Source organism: Nicrophorus vespilloides, unplaced genomic scaffold (genome assembly GCF_001412225.1).
Source record: "Nicrophorus vespilloides isolate i.1.1-1 unplaced genomic scaffold, Nicve_v1.0, whole genome shotgun sequence".
Lineage (NCBI taxonomy): Eukaryota > Metazoa > Arthropoda > Insecta > Coleoptera > Silphidae > Nicrophorus > Nicrophorus vespilloides.
In genome coordinates this window covers 96,598-108,885 of record NW_017097280.1, presented here as the reverse complement: position 1 = coordinate 108,885, position 12,288 = coordinate 96,598, and the positions used below count along the sequence as shown (strand labels likewise).

General features: G+C 31.7%; 6 protein-coding genes across 6 annotated transcripts in view; 3 read left to right on the top strand and 3 right to left on the bottom strand.

The window, feature by feature from the left end:
• Positions 1–2,268, bottom strand: part of LOC108559629 (nuclear pore complex protein DDB_G0274915-like) — a 6,140-nt gene extending 3,872 nt beyond the window's left edge. The window contains exons 1-7 of the mRNA XM_017916963.1: positions 2,185–2,268; positions 1,990–2,131; positions 1,744–1,934; positions 1,173–1,687; positions 763–1,117; positions 168–710; positions 5–109 (exon numbers count right to left, since the gene is read on the bottom strand). Coding sequence (XP_017772452.1) covers positions 5–109; positions 168–710; positions 763–1,117; positions 1,173–1,687; positions 1,744–1,934; positions 1,990–2,131; positions 2,185–2,220 — 1,887 coding nt within the window. The 5' untranslated portion in view covers positions 2,221–2,268. The remainder of the gene's footprint in view (positions 1–4; positions 110–167; positions 711–762; positions 1,118–1,172; positions 1,688–1,743; positions 1,935–1,989; positions 2,132–2,184) is intronic.
• A 596-nt stretch (positions 2,269–2,864) lies between these two features.
• On the bottom strand, positions 2,865–3,621 carry LOC108559634 (glia maturation factor beta). Its single transcript, XM_017916967.1, has 3 exons — positions 3,534–3,621; positions 3,386–3,482; positions 2,865–3,323 (listed from the first exon to the last, which is right to left on the bottom strand). Exons 1-3 carry the CDS (start codon positions 3,534–3,536, stop codon positions 3,001–3,003), a joined length of 423 nt encoding a protein of 140 aa, XP_017772456.1. The 5' UTR covers positions 3,537–3,621; the 3' UTR covers positions 2,865–3,000.
• Positions 3,622–3,739: 118 nt separating this feature from the next.
• LOC108559632 (gamma-secretase subunit Aph-1) lies at positions 3,740–4,614 on the top strand. Its single transcript, XM_017916966.1, has one exon. It carries the CDS (start codon positions 3,889–3,891, stop codon positions 4,603–4,605), a length of 717 nt encoding a protein of 238 aa, XP_017772455.1. The 5' UTR covers positions 3,740–3,888; the 3' UTR covers positions 4,606–4,614.
• Positions 4,615–4,923: 309 nt separating this feature from the next.
• On the top strand, positions 4,924–7,142 carry LOC108559630 (tyrosine--tRNA ligase, cytoplasmic). The gene is made up of 6 exons (XM_017916964.1): positions 4,924–5,110; positions 5,260–5,767; positions 5,825–5,965; positions 6,027–6,434; positions 6,493–6,763; positions 6,822–7,142. The coding sequence occupies exons 2-6, from the start codon at positions 5,266–5,268 to the stop codon at positions 7,072–7,074; spliced, it is 1,575 nt and encodes a 524-aa protein (XP_017772453.1). The 5' UTR covers positions 4,924–5,110; positions 5,260–5,265; the 3' UTR covers positions 7,075–7,142.
• Positions 7,143–7,499: 357 nt separating this feature from the next.
• LOC108559640 (pre-rRNA-processing protein TSR1 homolog) lies at positions 7,500–10,549 on the top strand. Its single transcript, XM_017916978.1, has 11 exons — positions 7,500–7,700; positions 7,760–7,915; positions 7,973–8,274; positions 8,336–8,588; positions 8,644–8,788; positions 8,840–9,011; positions 9,060–9,436; positions 9,499–9,622; positions 9,676–9,936; positions 9,993–10,173; positions 10,236–10,549. Exons 1-11 carry the CDS (start codon positions 7,589–7,591, stop codon positions 10,526–10,528), a joined length of 2,376 nt encoding a protein of 791 aa, XP_017772467.1. The 5' UTR covers positions 7,500–7,588; the 3' UTR covers positions 10,529–10,549.
• LOC108559641 (charged multivesicular body protein 2b) lies at positions 10,533–11,991 on the bottom strand. Its single transcript, XM_017916980.1, has 5 exons — positions 11,958–11,991; positions 11,813–11,904; positions 10,903–11,200; positions 10,738–10,844; positions 10,533–10,684 (listed from the first exon to the last, which is right to left on the bottom strand). Exons 1-5 carry the CDS (start codon positions 11,989–11,991, stop codon positions 10,580–10,582), a joined length of 636 nt encoding a protein of 211 aa, XP_017772469.1. The 3' UTR covers positions 10,533–10,579.
• Positions 11,992–12,288: the final 297 nt, after the last annotated feature.

Here is a 12,288-nt window from a genome sequence, read left to right as displayed (position 1 = left end):
GGACCTTTTGTAAAGCGAGAAGTGATGGGTCTCTACCATTGGTATATCTTGAACGCGCTTCTTCGTACCAAGCCCAAGCTTGAATAAGACTTTGTTTTAATGCATGTATCTAAAAAAATATGATATATTGAATAAGGATGTTTATGTTATTCTTTAAGAGGACTTACTTCTGCCGCTTGACTTTGGGAAGTTTCTTTGACTGCTTTTACAAATTCCTCAAGCTTTCCAGCTTTCTCAGCCATATTAGATGCTTCATTATCGTTACCAATTTCAATTTTTATTTTTTTCCCTTGATATAAAACAGCTTTCAATTCCAATTCTAAAGCCAGACATTCTTCCCTGACCAATTTTGCAATCATTAATTCGGTCTCAATATTAATCGGAATTCTATCATTTATATTTGTTGTATTTATATTGTCAATATCAGGTGATTTTAAATCAGGTTTTACTACAACTGCAGGTTCCTGGGGTTTGACATGTACCGTTTTCTGTTCCATAACTTTGGGCGTTTCTGGCTTACTAAACAGATTAATGGATAATGATGGGTGAACTGTAGCCGCCTTTGTAGTTGTAACATTTTGTACAGATCCTTGCCAGGCAGGGACATTATTTAATGGTTGGTTTGACAATGAAGGCTTAGTAGCAACTGATGGTAAGACTGGATTGCTTGAAACAACAGGTTTTTGAACTTCTGCTGGAATTGGATTAATCTAAAAAATATAATAATTTAGAATATATGATATTGAATATTGGACCTATAACCTTTTCCACAGTAACAAACTGATTTAAACCAGATTTATCTGTAATAGATTCAGGAGGTGAACACACCGATGGAGCATTGGCTTTCATGTTTAATATATCAAAGCAACAGAGTACGCCATGATTAGACAAAATCAATAATGCTGGAGCAGGCGGCAGCGTTGTATCACCGCTTACGATTGTTTTAGTATATCCGGTGTTAATAGCGAAACCGATAGAGTACGTTTCTTGCCTCTTATTAGATAAAGGTAATTCAGCTCTGCTACTGTCCTCAAGACACCACTGCATCCACTTTGTTCCATCTAATCCAAGAACACCAACCTCACTTCCATTAGAAGAACTGACAAATAAAATATTCCTAAAATTGATTAATAGTAGAATTTGGTTTATATATATATATGTAAATAATTTACCAATGTTGCTCAAGAATTAAATAAAATTGGTAAGGTCTGGTATTACCATAACTATAACAGATATCTTCATAATTAGTGTATGTAGGGTTTCCAGTTTTTGGAGCATCAATAACAATTAATTTTGAAGATGCATTGGCATCAGTAGTGCTTTTGTAAACACCTATAAATTGAAAACTCGAAGCCCATTGCATTGAAATGATGCTAAAATTCCCATCAAGCACTGGACCATTTATAGATTTCACTGGTTTTAAATCAGGCTTATATTGTGTAATCTTCCCATCTTTACTACCAACTGCAATTTGTTTTCCCTTTGGACTCCAGCAGAAGCAAGTAGTTGCAGCAGCATTTGGAATTTCATGGATGTCCAAAGCATTTCCTTTAAATTCGTAAACAGCCAAAGAACCATCACTTTTGCAGGCTGTAAAAATATCTGGTATTGCTGGATTCCAATCAGTTTGCAATACTTTTACATTTGGTGTTGGAGATAAACGAATCTCTTTAATAATAAATATAGACTGAAATCAATAAATTGCATTAAACACATTTTGACTTCATCAATTATTGTTGATACCTGCTTGAGGAATGACAAAACATCATATATTATGGCAGTAGCACAACCATCTCTTTCAACTACAACACTCAGTTTTGTGCAATCACAATTAACAGATAAATGTTGAGCTACACCTGGTAACTCCACAATTCTTCTTGGGTAGTTTTTAAATTCCTTATCAGTATTATTAACTATATCCTGTTGTTGAATGACTGTAATCATGTTTGTTATATATAAAGGGTTGCATATTTCTGTTTGAGTTCATACCTTGGAAATTGTTAACCTTGGTTCCAACAAAGATCAACCCATACCGACTTGCACAGGCAAGCAATGAACAGATATTGCTAAATGAATCATCACTGTCTGTTTCAAATATATTTAGACGGCAATGTAATTTGAATTGAAAATCCTATAAAATATTTTTTTAGATATAACCTACAAATAGAACTGCTGAATACTTACCAAAACATCGAAAGGAGATGGAGCAGTATTTACCATTTTCAGTTATGTTTTATAACATTTGAAAATATGAAACATAAGTAAATTGTTGTTCAAATTTAACAATTTATTAATTATACGTTTATTTTGAATTAATGGCAGAATATAAAACACCAACAAAAAACTACCGGGCACACCAAGTTATGGTAACGTAATAACAAAAAATTACTAAAGAATTCTTGTGTAACCGTACGAGCGTTTCCTGAACTAATTAATTCTAATATGATTTTAAATTAACATAATTTGAATAAAATCAGATTTAACAAATTACTTACAGAAAATGTTAATGAAGAATAAAATAATAATTTCTTTAATGAAGATTTTAAATGAGATCGGAAAGGAGAACGTCCTTACATTACATAAATATATGAAACTTGAAAGGTATAAGATATTTAAAAAAATTTCATATTATGAAAACATTAATATATTCTTTATTCCTTTGTATAATGCATTATTAAAAAAAATAACATTAATATATTTTTAATTCTATAACATTATGATAGTATAAAAGTATCAAAAACACTTAATTAATTGAAATATAACATTAAAACTGGAACAAAATCTGATTAAAAGTTATTTTTAATTTGTTATTTTTTGTATTTTTAAGGCAAGATTATAAAGTAAAACATGCAATAATAAGCCACTTTATAGTTTTTTTTTTACATGAAAGCTTTTATATAAACAAAAACAATATATTTGCAATTGAATATTTTGGTTTTGCTTATTTTGTACTATGCAAAAGACTGATAAAACCCTGTGATTTATAATATTTGGCAACAATCAATGACCCAGCTTTTCCAAAAGCCATTCCTCAGTCAGATCCTCAAGTTCTCTGATCTCATATGACCTTGTCAATCCAGCTTCATTCTGCAAGGAAATTTTTGAACCAGCATACATCATTTGCAGTTCTGCATGACTATCACGTGGCGTGTAGAAAATAAAGCACAATGGAAAAGATATCCTGCCATCATTGTGGACTTGGCGATAGGACAGAATCACATATCTTGGTTGATGGCTTGGCAGACTTTCTTGAAGATCATCCACAGAAATTTTTTCCAGTTCTTCATCCACTATAATTTCTTGCTTCTCTCGATCTACCTTCACTAAATACAAAAAAATGTACATATTTAATAAATTAAATTAAACTTCCTTTAATAAAACATACAAATAAGAGCAGCTGTATCTTGCATTTTTTGGAATCTAAATTCTTTTATTGCTTTCTTCACATTGTCAGTAACTGAACAAATATTAACATTTCCAGACTAGAAAGAAATCGGATTATTATTTAGATTCTGGTAATTTCATTTACTTACCATATTGTTTGTTAGTAGGCGGTTTTCTGTGTTTTATTTTGACTAATTAATCTTGTTTCCAACAATTTGCTGTACCTCCCAAACGTTCGTAATTTATAAACTCTACAAATTTAAATTCCCTATGATCGACTTATTTTCAAAGTAGATTCTTGATATGCTCAAGGGGCTTTTAACTTTTCAATTTTGGTACTTCTGATGGGCATGTCCTGTTTTCAAAGAAGTTTGGTTTGATTACTCATAGCATAGATTGTCATAGTTGTCAATAACTGTCAGATTTTATCAACAGTGCCTGAAAGTTTATAAACTTACTCATTCAAGTTTGTGTTTGTTTGTATGTTACAATAAAAATTACAAGATGACAGTAATCGAATTTTTTGGATGTTCCTTTTTGGCGTTTGGTCCACCCTTGGCTATGTTTATGTTGACCATTGCACATGATCCAGTAAGGATAATAATATTGATAGCAGCAGCTTTCTTCTGGTTACTGTCATTGTTAACATCATCATTGTGGTGGTTTATAGTGATACCATTGCGAAAGGAACTTGTTTTTGGATTGGTGTTTAGTGTATGTTTCCAAGAAGTATTCAGACTAATAATTTACAAAATTATTAGGAAAGCAGAAAATGGCCTTAAGAAAATCACTGATGATAGCACAGCATTAATAGAGAACAAACATATATTAGCTTATGTCAGTGGACTTGGGTTTGGAATCATAAGTGGAATGTTCTCATTGGTGAATGTGGTAGCTGACGCTGTTGGACCTGGAACAATGGGTTTAAAATCTGGAAATGAACTGTTTTTCATTACTAGCTCTGCCATCTGTTTATGTTTTATATTGTTACATACATTTTGGGGAATCCTATTTTTCCATGCAATTGATACCAATAATCGTTTGCAAGTGGCTTATGTTGTTTTAACACATCTTGCTGCTTCATCATTGACATTAATCAACAGATATCAAGTTTATTATGCAACAATTGTTCCGCTCTATGCATTATTAGTGTTTACTGCCTTATATGCATTCAGGGTTGTTGGTGGTTCTATTACATCACTCAAAAGATGTATTCAATAATATATTGTACATGGATATTTAAACTATTTTTATTTATGATATTATACTTATTGTAATGTAACATCTTTAATTTATAATCAATTTCGTAATAAAATTTAATAAATTATATGATATTAAGTACTTTCAAAGTGAATATTAATAAAATACTATGTAAAAAGTTCCTTACAATAAATTAATATTTCCACTTTAAGAAATTGTCTTATTTTTATAATATTTTATATAAATAAATTATTAATATTTGTTTACAATTAATCATTGTACGTATTCTTAAACTGCAGAAACTTTTTCTTAATTTACTGGCAGCACCAGTCCTCTGCGGAACGCAACGATTGAGGACGATTGTTACCGATTGCCAACAAATTGGATCGTGGCGATTGCAGGTTAATCGTTTGATTCCTCAAGCAAATTTTATTTGCTGATTTGTATTATACGCATTTTTATACTGAACTACATTCTTATTTGATAACTCTTTTGAACACGTCCTGCACCAGTTTCATATTATTCTGTGAGTATTTTGTAATTTATAGGTTATTACATATGGTAACATTGCATCAGTAAATATAGATTCTCAAAAGATTCAATACACTAATATAAATCATTTTCAATCAAATTGTGAATGATAGACTTTAACATATGTTATAATTTTTATTTTAGGAAATAATGGCAGACCAATTAAATCCTGATCAAAAGTATGAATTATTATCTAGAAATTTGCAAGAAGTGCTTGGTGAAGATAAGATCAAAACCATATTGAAGGAAAGAGATCTAAAAATATATTGGGGCACAGCAACTACTGGAAAACCCCATGTTGCCTATTTTGTACCAATGTCAAAAATAGCAGATTTCTTGAGAGCTGGTGCTGAAGTAACTATTCTTTTTGCTGATCTACATGCCTACTTAGATAATATGAAAGCACCATGGGAGCTGCTAGCATTGAGAACTCAATACTATGAACATTCAATTAAAGCCATGCTTAAGTCAATTGGTGTCTCTACTGAAAAATTGAAATTTGTAAAAGGCACTGACTATCAGTTATCTAAGGAATATACCCTTGATGTTTATAGATTAAGTTCAGTGATCACTGAACATGATGCTAAAAAGGCTGGTGCTGAAGTAGTTAAACAGGTAGATCATCCTCTAGTAAGTGGACTTCTGTATCCAGGTATATTTGTACATGAAGACAATAAGCAAATGAATTAAATATTTTTTTATTATTTAGGACTGCAAGCTTTAGATGAAGAATATTTAAAAGTTGATGCACAGTTTGGTGGCATTGATCAAAGGAAAATATTTACTTTTGCTGAAAAGTATCTTCCCCAATTAGGTTACCAAAAGAGAGCTCATCTTATGAATCCCATGGGTATTTGAATCATTAACAATGGTTAAGTATTTGTTATTGTATAGTTTTGTTTTTGTTATAGTTCCTGGTTTGACTGGGGGGAAAATGTCTTCTTCAGAAGATGAGAGCAAGATTGACTTACTGGACAGCCCAGCTAATGTTAAAAAGAAGTTGAAGAAAGCATTCTGTGAACCAGGAAACATCACCAATAATGGTGTATTATCTTTTGTGAAACACGTTGTATTTCCACTTCTTGCAAAGGACGAAAAGTTTGTGGTACCGAGAAACGCAGATTATGGCGGTGATATAGAATATGATAACTTCGAGTTACTAGAAGCCGGATTTGCTAAGGAAGAAATACATCCTGGTGATTTGAAAACTGCTGTAGAAAATTATATCAATCGCTTATTGGAACCAGTAAGAAAAGTTTTTGAAGAGCCTTCATTGAAAGCTCTAGCAGCTAAGGCCTATCCTGCACCAGGAAAACAGAGTCAGTATACACAGATTAGTCACAAAAATTTATTATAATCAATCAATATTTATTATAGAAGCTGCTGCTATTGTTGACGAAGTTGTTCCATCGCGTTTGGATATCCGTATAGGTAAAATCGTGGAGGTGTCTCGTCATCCAGACGCTGATGCTTTATATGTAGAAAAAATTGACTTGGGCGAAGAAACACCCAGAACAATTGTTAGCGGATTAGTCAATTATATTCCTATTGAAGAAATGCAAAATAGAATGGTGGTTGTCCTTTGTAATCTGAAAGCTGCGAAGATGCGTGGCGTTGAATCCCAGGGCATGGTTCTTTGCGCTTCAACGTATGTTCTAATACATCGTACTAAATATTTACGATTTAATACATATTTATTTTTACAGAGATGAACCTAAGCAAGTGGAAACTTTAATACCACCAGAAGGTGCCATTGTTGGTGAACGCGTTTTTGTTGAAAACTTCGAAGATGGTCAACCGGATGAAGTTTTAAATCCGAAAAAGAAAGTATGGGATAAACTTCAAGTCGATCTGAAAACAAGCTCCGACTGCTTTGCTCAATGGCAAGGCAATAACCTATTAACTAAGAGCGGTGGAAAACTACGAAGCAAAACTTTAACTGGCGCACCGATTAAATAAACGCATGAAACGAATCAATGTATCTCTACATTCACATTATTTATTGAGTAAATGCAATAATATACAAATCTTTCTTTTTATTGACTATATTTTTAATATTTATATGTGCAAATCAGTTTTTGAGTTATATTAATGCTAAAGCAAACTTTTTAATATTAGTGTATAATAAAATACAAGCAAATATTAAATTTTCTAAAATATCAGTATATACAACTTATTGAGCATACCAATATAATTATGTAATTTTAACTAATCTCTTATATGTTTAAAGTTTATTGATTATCTGTTTCTTATTATTAAAAATCTATTGCTTAAAATCATCAAAACATGTGTTAATTTTAGTCTCACTAATTACAATTATATCAGCAACCAACCGATCTATAATATACTTCAACTAAAGTTTTTGCCCCCACTGCTCACAACCTTTGACATAATAGGTTATGTTTACAACAGTTCGCACGTGCTGTATGCCAGATTCGTAAAGCTGCTTCTAAATACAACATTAATTTAAAATATGGTATCAGAAGGTACTCAGGCCCATAGGGCTGGTAACCTTAAGCAATCGAATAAAAAGTTCAATTCCGGAAGGCATCATTCTAAGAGGTCAATCTCTATCTCGACGAAAGGTATTGTTATTGTTTTACGTTTTTTAATTAATTAACATTAATATCTTTAATTCTTTTAGGAAAGGTCAATATCAAATCAATTTTGCGTAAACAAAAAGGAGAATTAAGCAAGGAGCAAAAGAGGCATCAAGCAAACCAAATCAGGAAAAATAAAAGAGATGAAGTTTTAAACCAAAAACGCTCAATTGGTGGCTTGGATACATTACCATTTTTAGGTATGTGTTTAAACAATGCTGATAATATCAACATTAATATATTTTTTTAATTTCTAGTATGTGTTTTGCCATTGCACCAAAACATCAATCCTGAAATTGTCACAAAGTTATTAACAGAATGTGATGAAGATGCTGAGATCCATAAAAGTAATTCTGGTGTTGTACACATTACTTTACCACGTTTTAAGCAAAGGTTTGCATTCATTATACCAAGCTTGGACAATAATTTGGCTATATTAGATACTCTTAAAGTTTGTGATAGTGTTCTGTTTATAATTTCTACAAATGCAGAACTTGAATTTGGACCTAATTTAATTGATGATTGGGGTAAAAACCTTCTGATTTCATCTTTTTCACAGGTAAAGCTTGTTTTTCTTTGCTAAAATATGTAATATTAAATCTAATTGAATTATTTTTCAGGGATTACCAACACCAACAGTTGTTGTTACTGACTTAAATACACTCTCAGTTAAAAAGCAAAATGATCAGAAACAAAACATAAACAAAATGATTAGCAAATGGTTGCCTGATGAAAAAGTAATTACTTTGGACAAAAGTACAGATGGTTTAAATGTGCTAAGGAAAATTGGAAATCAAAAGAAACGTAAAATTAATTGCGATCGCAGACCGCACATCTACGCTGAAAGCTACGAATACATTAAAGACACTGAAGGTAATTTAGTAATATACTTATTTTTATTCATTTATTATTTAATCGTAATTTTAAGGAGTGGAAGGAACTTTAAAAGTAACAGGATACTTGAGAGGAACTGCATTGTCTGTAAATGATTTGGTTTATATACCAGGACTTGGCAATTTTCAAATGTCTCAAATTGATGCACCACATGATCCTTTTGCACCACAAAAGAAAAGGTATTTATTAATATTATGCCATGAATCCATATAATAACATTAAAATTATAGCAAATCTGCAAATAGCATGGAGCAGGAGGATACCACTGTTGTGAGAGTTTTAGAAAGGGCTGACGTTAGTAAACAGGAATCATTGCAATCTGAAAACGTACCAGATCCTTTAGACGCTGAACAAACTTGGCCGACTGAGGATGAAATACGTTTAGCACAAATGGAGGATAAGGTAAACATATTTTGTATTTAAAGCAATTATTACACAATTATATTTCAGTCAATAAAAGTAAAGAAAGTTCCAAAAGGATGGTCGGATTATCAAGCTGCTTGGATTCCTGACACGGACGCACAGGATATTAGTGACGATGATGAAGATGTGGACGAGGAAGAAGAAGATGATGCCATGGAAGCAATGAGCGACGAGGAATCAGAGGATGGTGAAGAGCAAGACTTGGAATCGGTTGTAACACAATCGGAGATCGCTGTGAACGATTTACAGTACGATCAGCAATTGGACCTAATGACGGAACAGGCTGATTTGAAGAAACTGAAGGCTGCAAAATTGGATAAAATGTTTCCCGACGAAATAGATACACCGCAAGACGTTCCGGCTAGGGTACGATTCCAAAAATACCGAGGTTTAGAAAGTTATCGGTAATTGTTTATGATTTTTTTTTGTAAACAACTTCGTCAAATTTATCATTTTATAATTACAGAACCTCTCCATGGGATCCGAAAGAAAATTTACCCGCAGATTATGCAAGAATATTCCAATTTCAGAACTTTGATCATACTAAGAAAAGGGTTTTAAATGGCTCTAAATTGAAGGAAGGAGCTATGGTATTTATTATCGAAATTGTTAACGAGTACATGTTTCATTATTTTATTTTCAGCCAGGATGGTTTGTTACAGTGCATGTCAAAGGAGTTTCTCAGTTACTTTGGAGAGCGTTTGAAACCACAAGTGCTCCAGTAATTTTGATTGGAATGTTCCCACATGAAGGGAAGATGTCTGTTGTAAATGTGGTTTTAAAACATGCTGGTCAATATGAGCAACCAATCAAATCAAAGGAAAGGTTAATTTTTCAATGTGGATACAGGAGGTTTATAGTTAACCCAATATTTAGTCAACATACAAATGGAAAGAAGCATAAAGTGAGTAAACGTTTCTTTGAAACTGTTCATATGTTTTTATCATATTGCATTTTTAGTTTGAAAGATACTTCCAAGTAGATTCAACAATTGTTGCTACATTTTATGCTCCCATACAATTTCCTCCAGCGCCCGTGGTTTGTTATAAGGAACATAATGGTCAATTGATATTGGTTGCCAATGGAAGTTTATTATCCTGCAATCCCGATAGAATAATAACTAAACGTATCGTACTTTCAGGTAAAAATTTATTATTTATTATATTAACATCGTCATTAAAATTTGTTTTGTTTTATTTATAGGACATCCATTTAAAGTCCATAAGAGATCTGCCGTTGTCAGATTTATGTTCTTCAATCGTGATGATATCGCTTACTTCAAGCCATGCAAACTACGCACTAAACATGGTCGTAATGGGCATATTAAAGAACCTTTGGGCACTCACGGACATATGAAATGCGTTTTCGATGGGCAACTCAAGTCGCAGGATACTGTGCTACTAAATCTCTATAAAAGAATATTCCCCAAGTGGACATACGAAGAATGCATAGTCAGCTGCGTGGATAGCAATATCGATGATGATATGGAAATGTAATGGATGCGTAAAAATAGTTTATTGTATAAATCTAAATAAAAAATATATCTATTATGCTCTTAATTGTGCCAACTGTTTTTCAATATCCTCATCTGTTAACGTAGTTTTCATGCTACCACCAATGGCTCCTTTCTCAGGTAACGGAACTCCGGCCATCTGCAAGTATACAAATATTTATTAAAATCTAAAAGAAAATAATAATAATTTACTTTGCCGCTCATTTCAATTCCAATTTCATCTAGGACCTTTGAAATAACATTATCACTTTCTTGCTCTTCGTCGGAATCTGCTAAAATATCATCGAACGCATCATTCACTAAAATACAAAAAGAAAATAATTCTGTCGTCAATGCATTAATCATTAATCAACTCACTCATTTCCTCAGACATATCTAACTTGGCAGCCTCTCGACTGAACGCGTTCGTCATAGCTGCAATTTGTTCAGGCCTCATAGATCTATTCATATCTGCCATAGTACTACCAGCAACGGCCATAGCTCCAGCCAACTTAGCGTTCGCTCCCATTGTTTTATTTTGTATACCTATGCTTTGTATTTTACTATTCGCTGTGTAAGTGCGCATTTTTTGTTTACGTAATAAAATCAATTGTTTTGCCAATACTTTACACCCTTCATTGTTACCCTCCCTTGCCAATTTTTTGATCTCCAATTCCTATAATAATTTAAAAGAATAAATTAATAATAATATTTAAAAAATGTTATTACAAAATCATATATAAATATAATTTATTTATTAAGTCAACTTTATACATTTATGTTTAAAGAAAAATATCTATTTTTTTAACAAATTTATTTATAACTTTATTATTAAAATTTGTCATATTTGTAATCACACTCTTCTCTATAATTAAATAAATGATTTACTAAAAAAAGTTTTAATCTTTATGAAGAGATTCATCTTTTAATTTTTAGCTTTTCTTGCAATTCCTTGCCCTGCATAAATCTTGCGTCACCCCCACTAAGTATCCAACTGTATGTATCGAGCGGTATTGCGTTACAAATAAGAAAATAACGGTAATAAGTATTGAAAGAAGGGCTACATGTCTGCCCTTATATTTGAGTTGCCAATAATAATCTTATATATAATTATCTTTTATAGAAGACGAGTTTATAAACTAATGCATTAATAAAAATAAATAAATACACTATCACTGATTTTAATATGTATGCAACAAAAGTACATTGTTTGTAACTTGGTCATATATAATAAATTAAGATAACCAAGTCCTAAAATAATGTTTATATATTATATTTCATTACTAACCAATTTTTTCTCTTCTCGTTCTAGTTCTCTTCTATCCCTTTCAATATCTCTACCAGCTTTTTTTAAGGCCCTATCAGCTTTTCTTTGCTGTTCTATAATTAAAATATGATTATTGACCACTATAGTTATACATTACGAGACATACCCTTTGGGTCAGGTTTAGAAAATAAATTAAACATCCTTGTAACTAATATTTTGAAGAAATTACACTTATGAATCACTGCTAAGTTTACTTGATAAAAATTTGACACATCTAAACCAAACAAGTCTAGTACAGTGTACAATGATGCTCCCTGTTGGTAAAAGTAGTAAACATTTTACAATTGCAAATTTACATAGAAATATTATCCAATACGAAGATGAAAGTTCAAATCTCACAAAAATAGGCCTGTAACGATATAAAAATAAATATAGTTATATTGCATATATTTGTATAGTGGATGACTTAGAAATATGAAACATGTTTAAAATATATG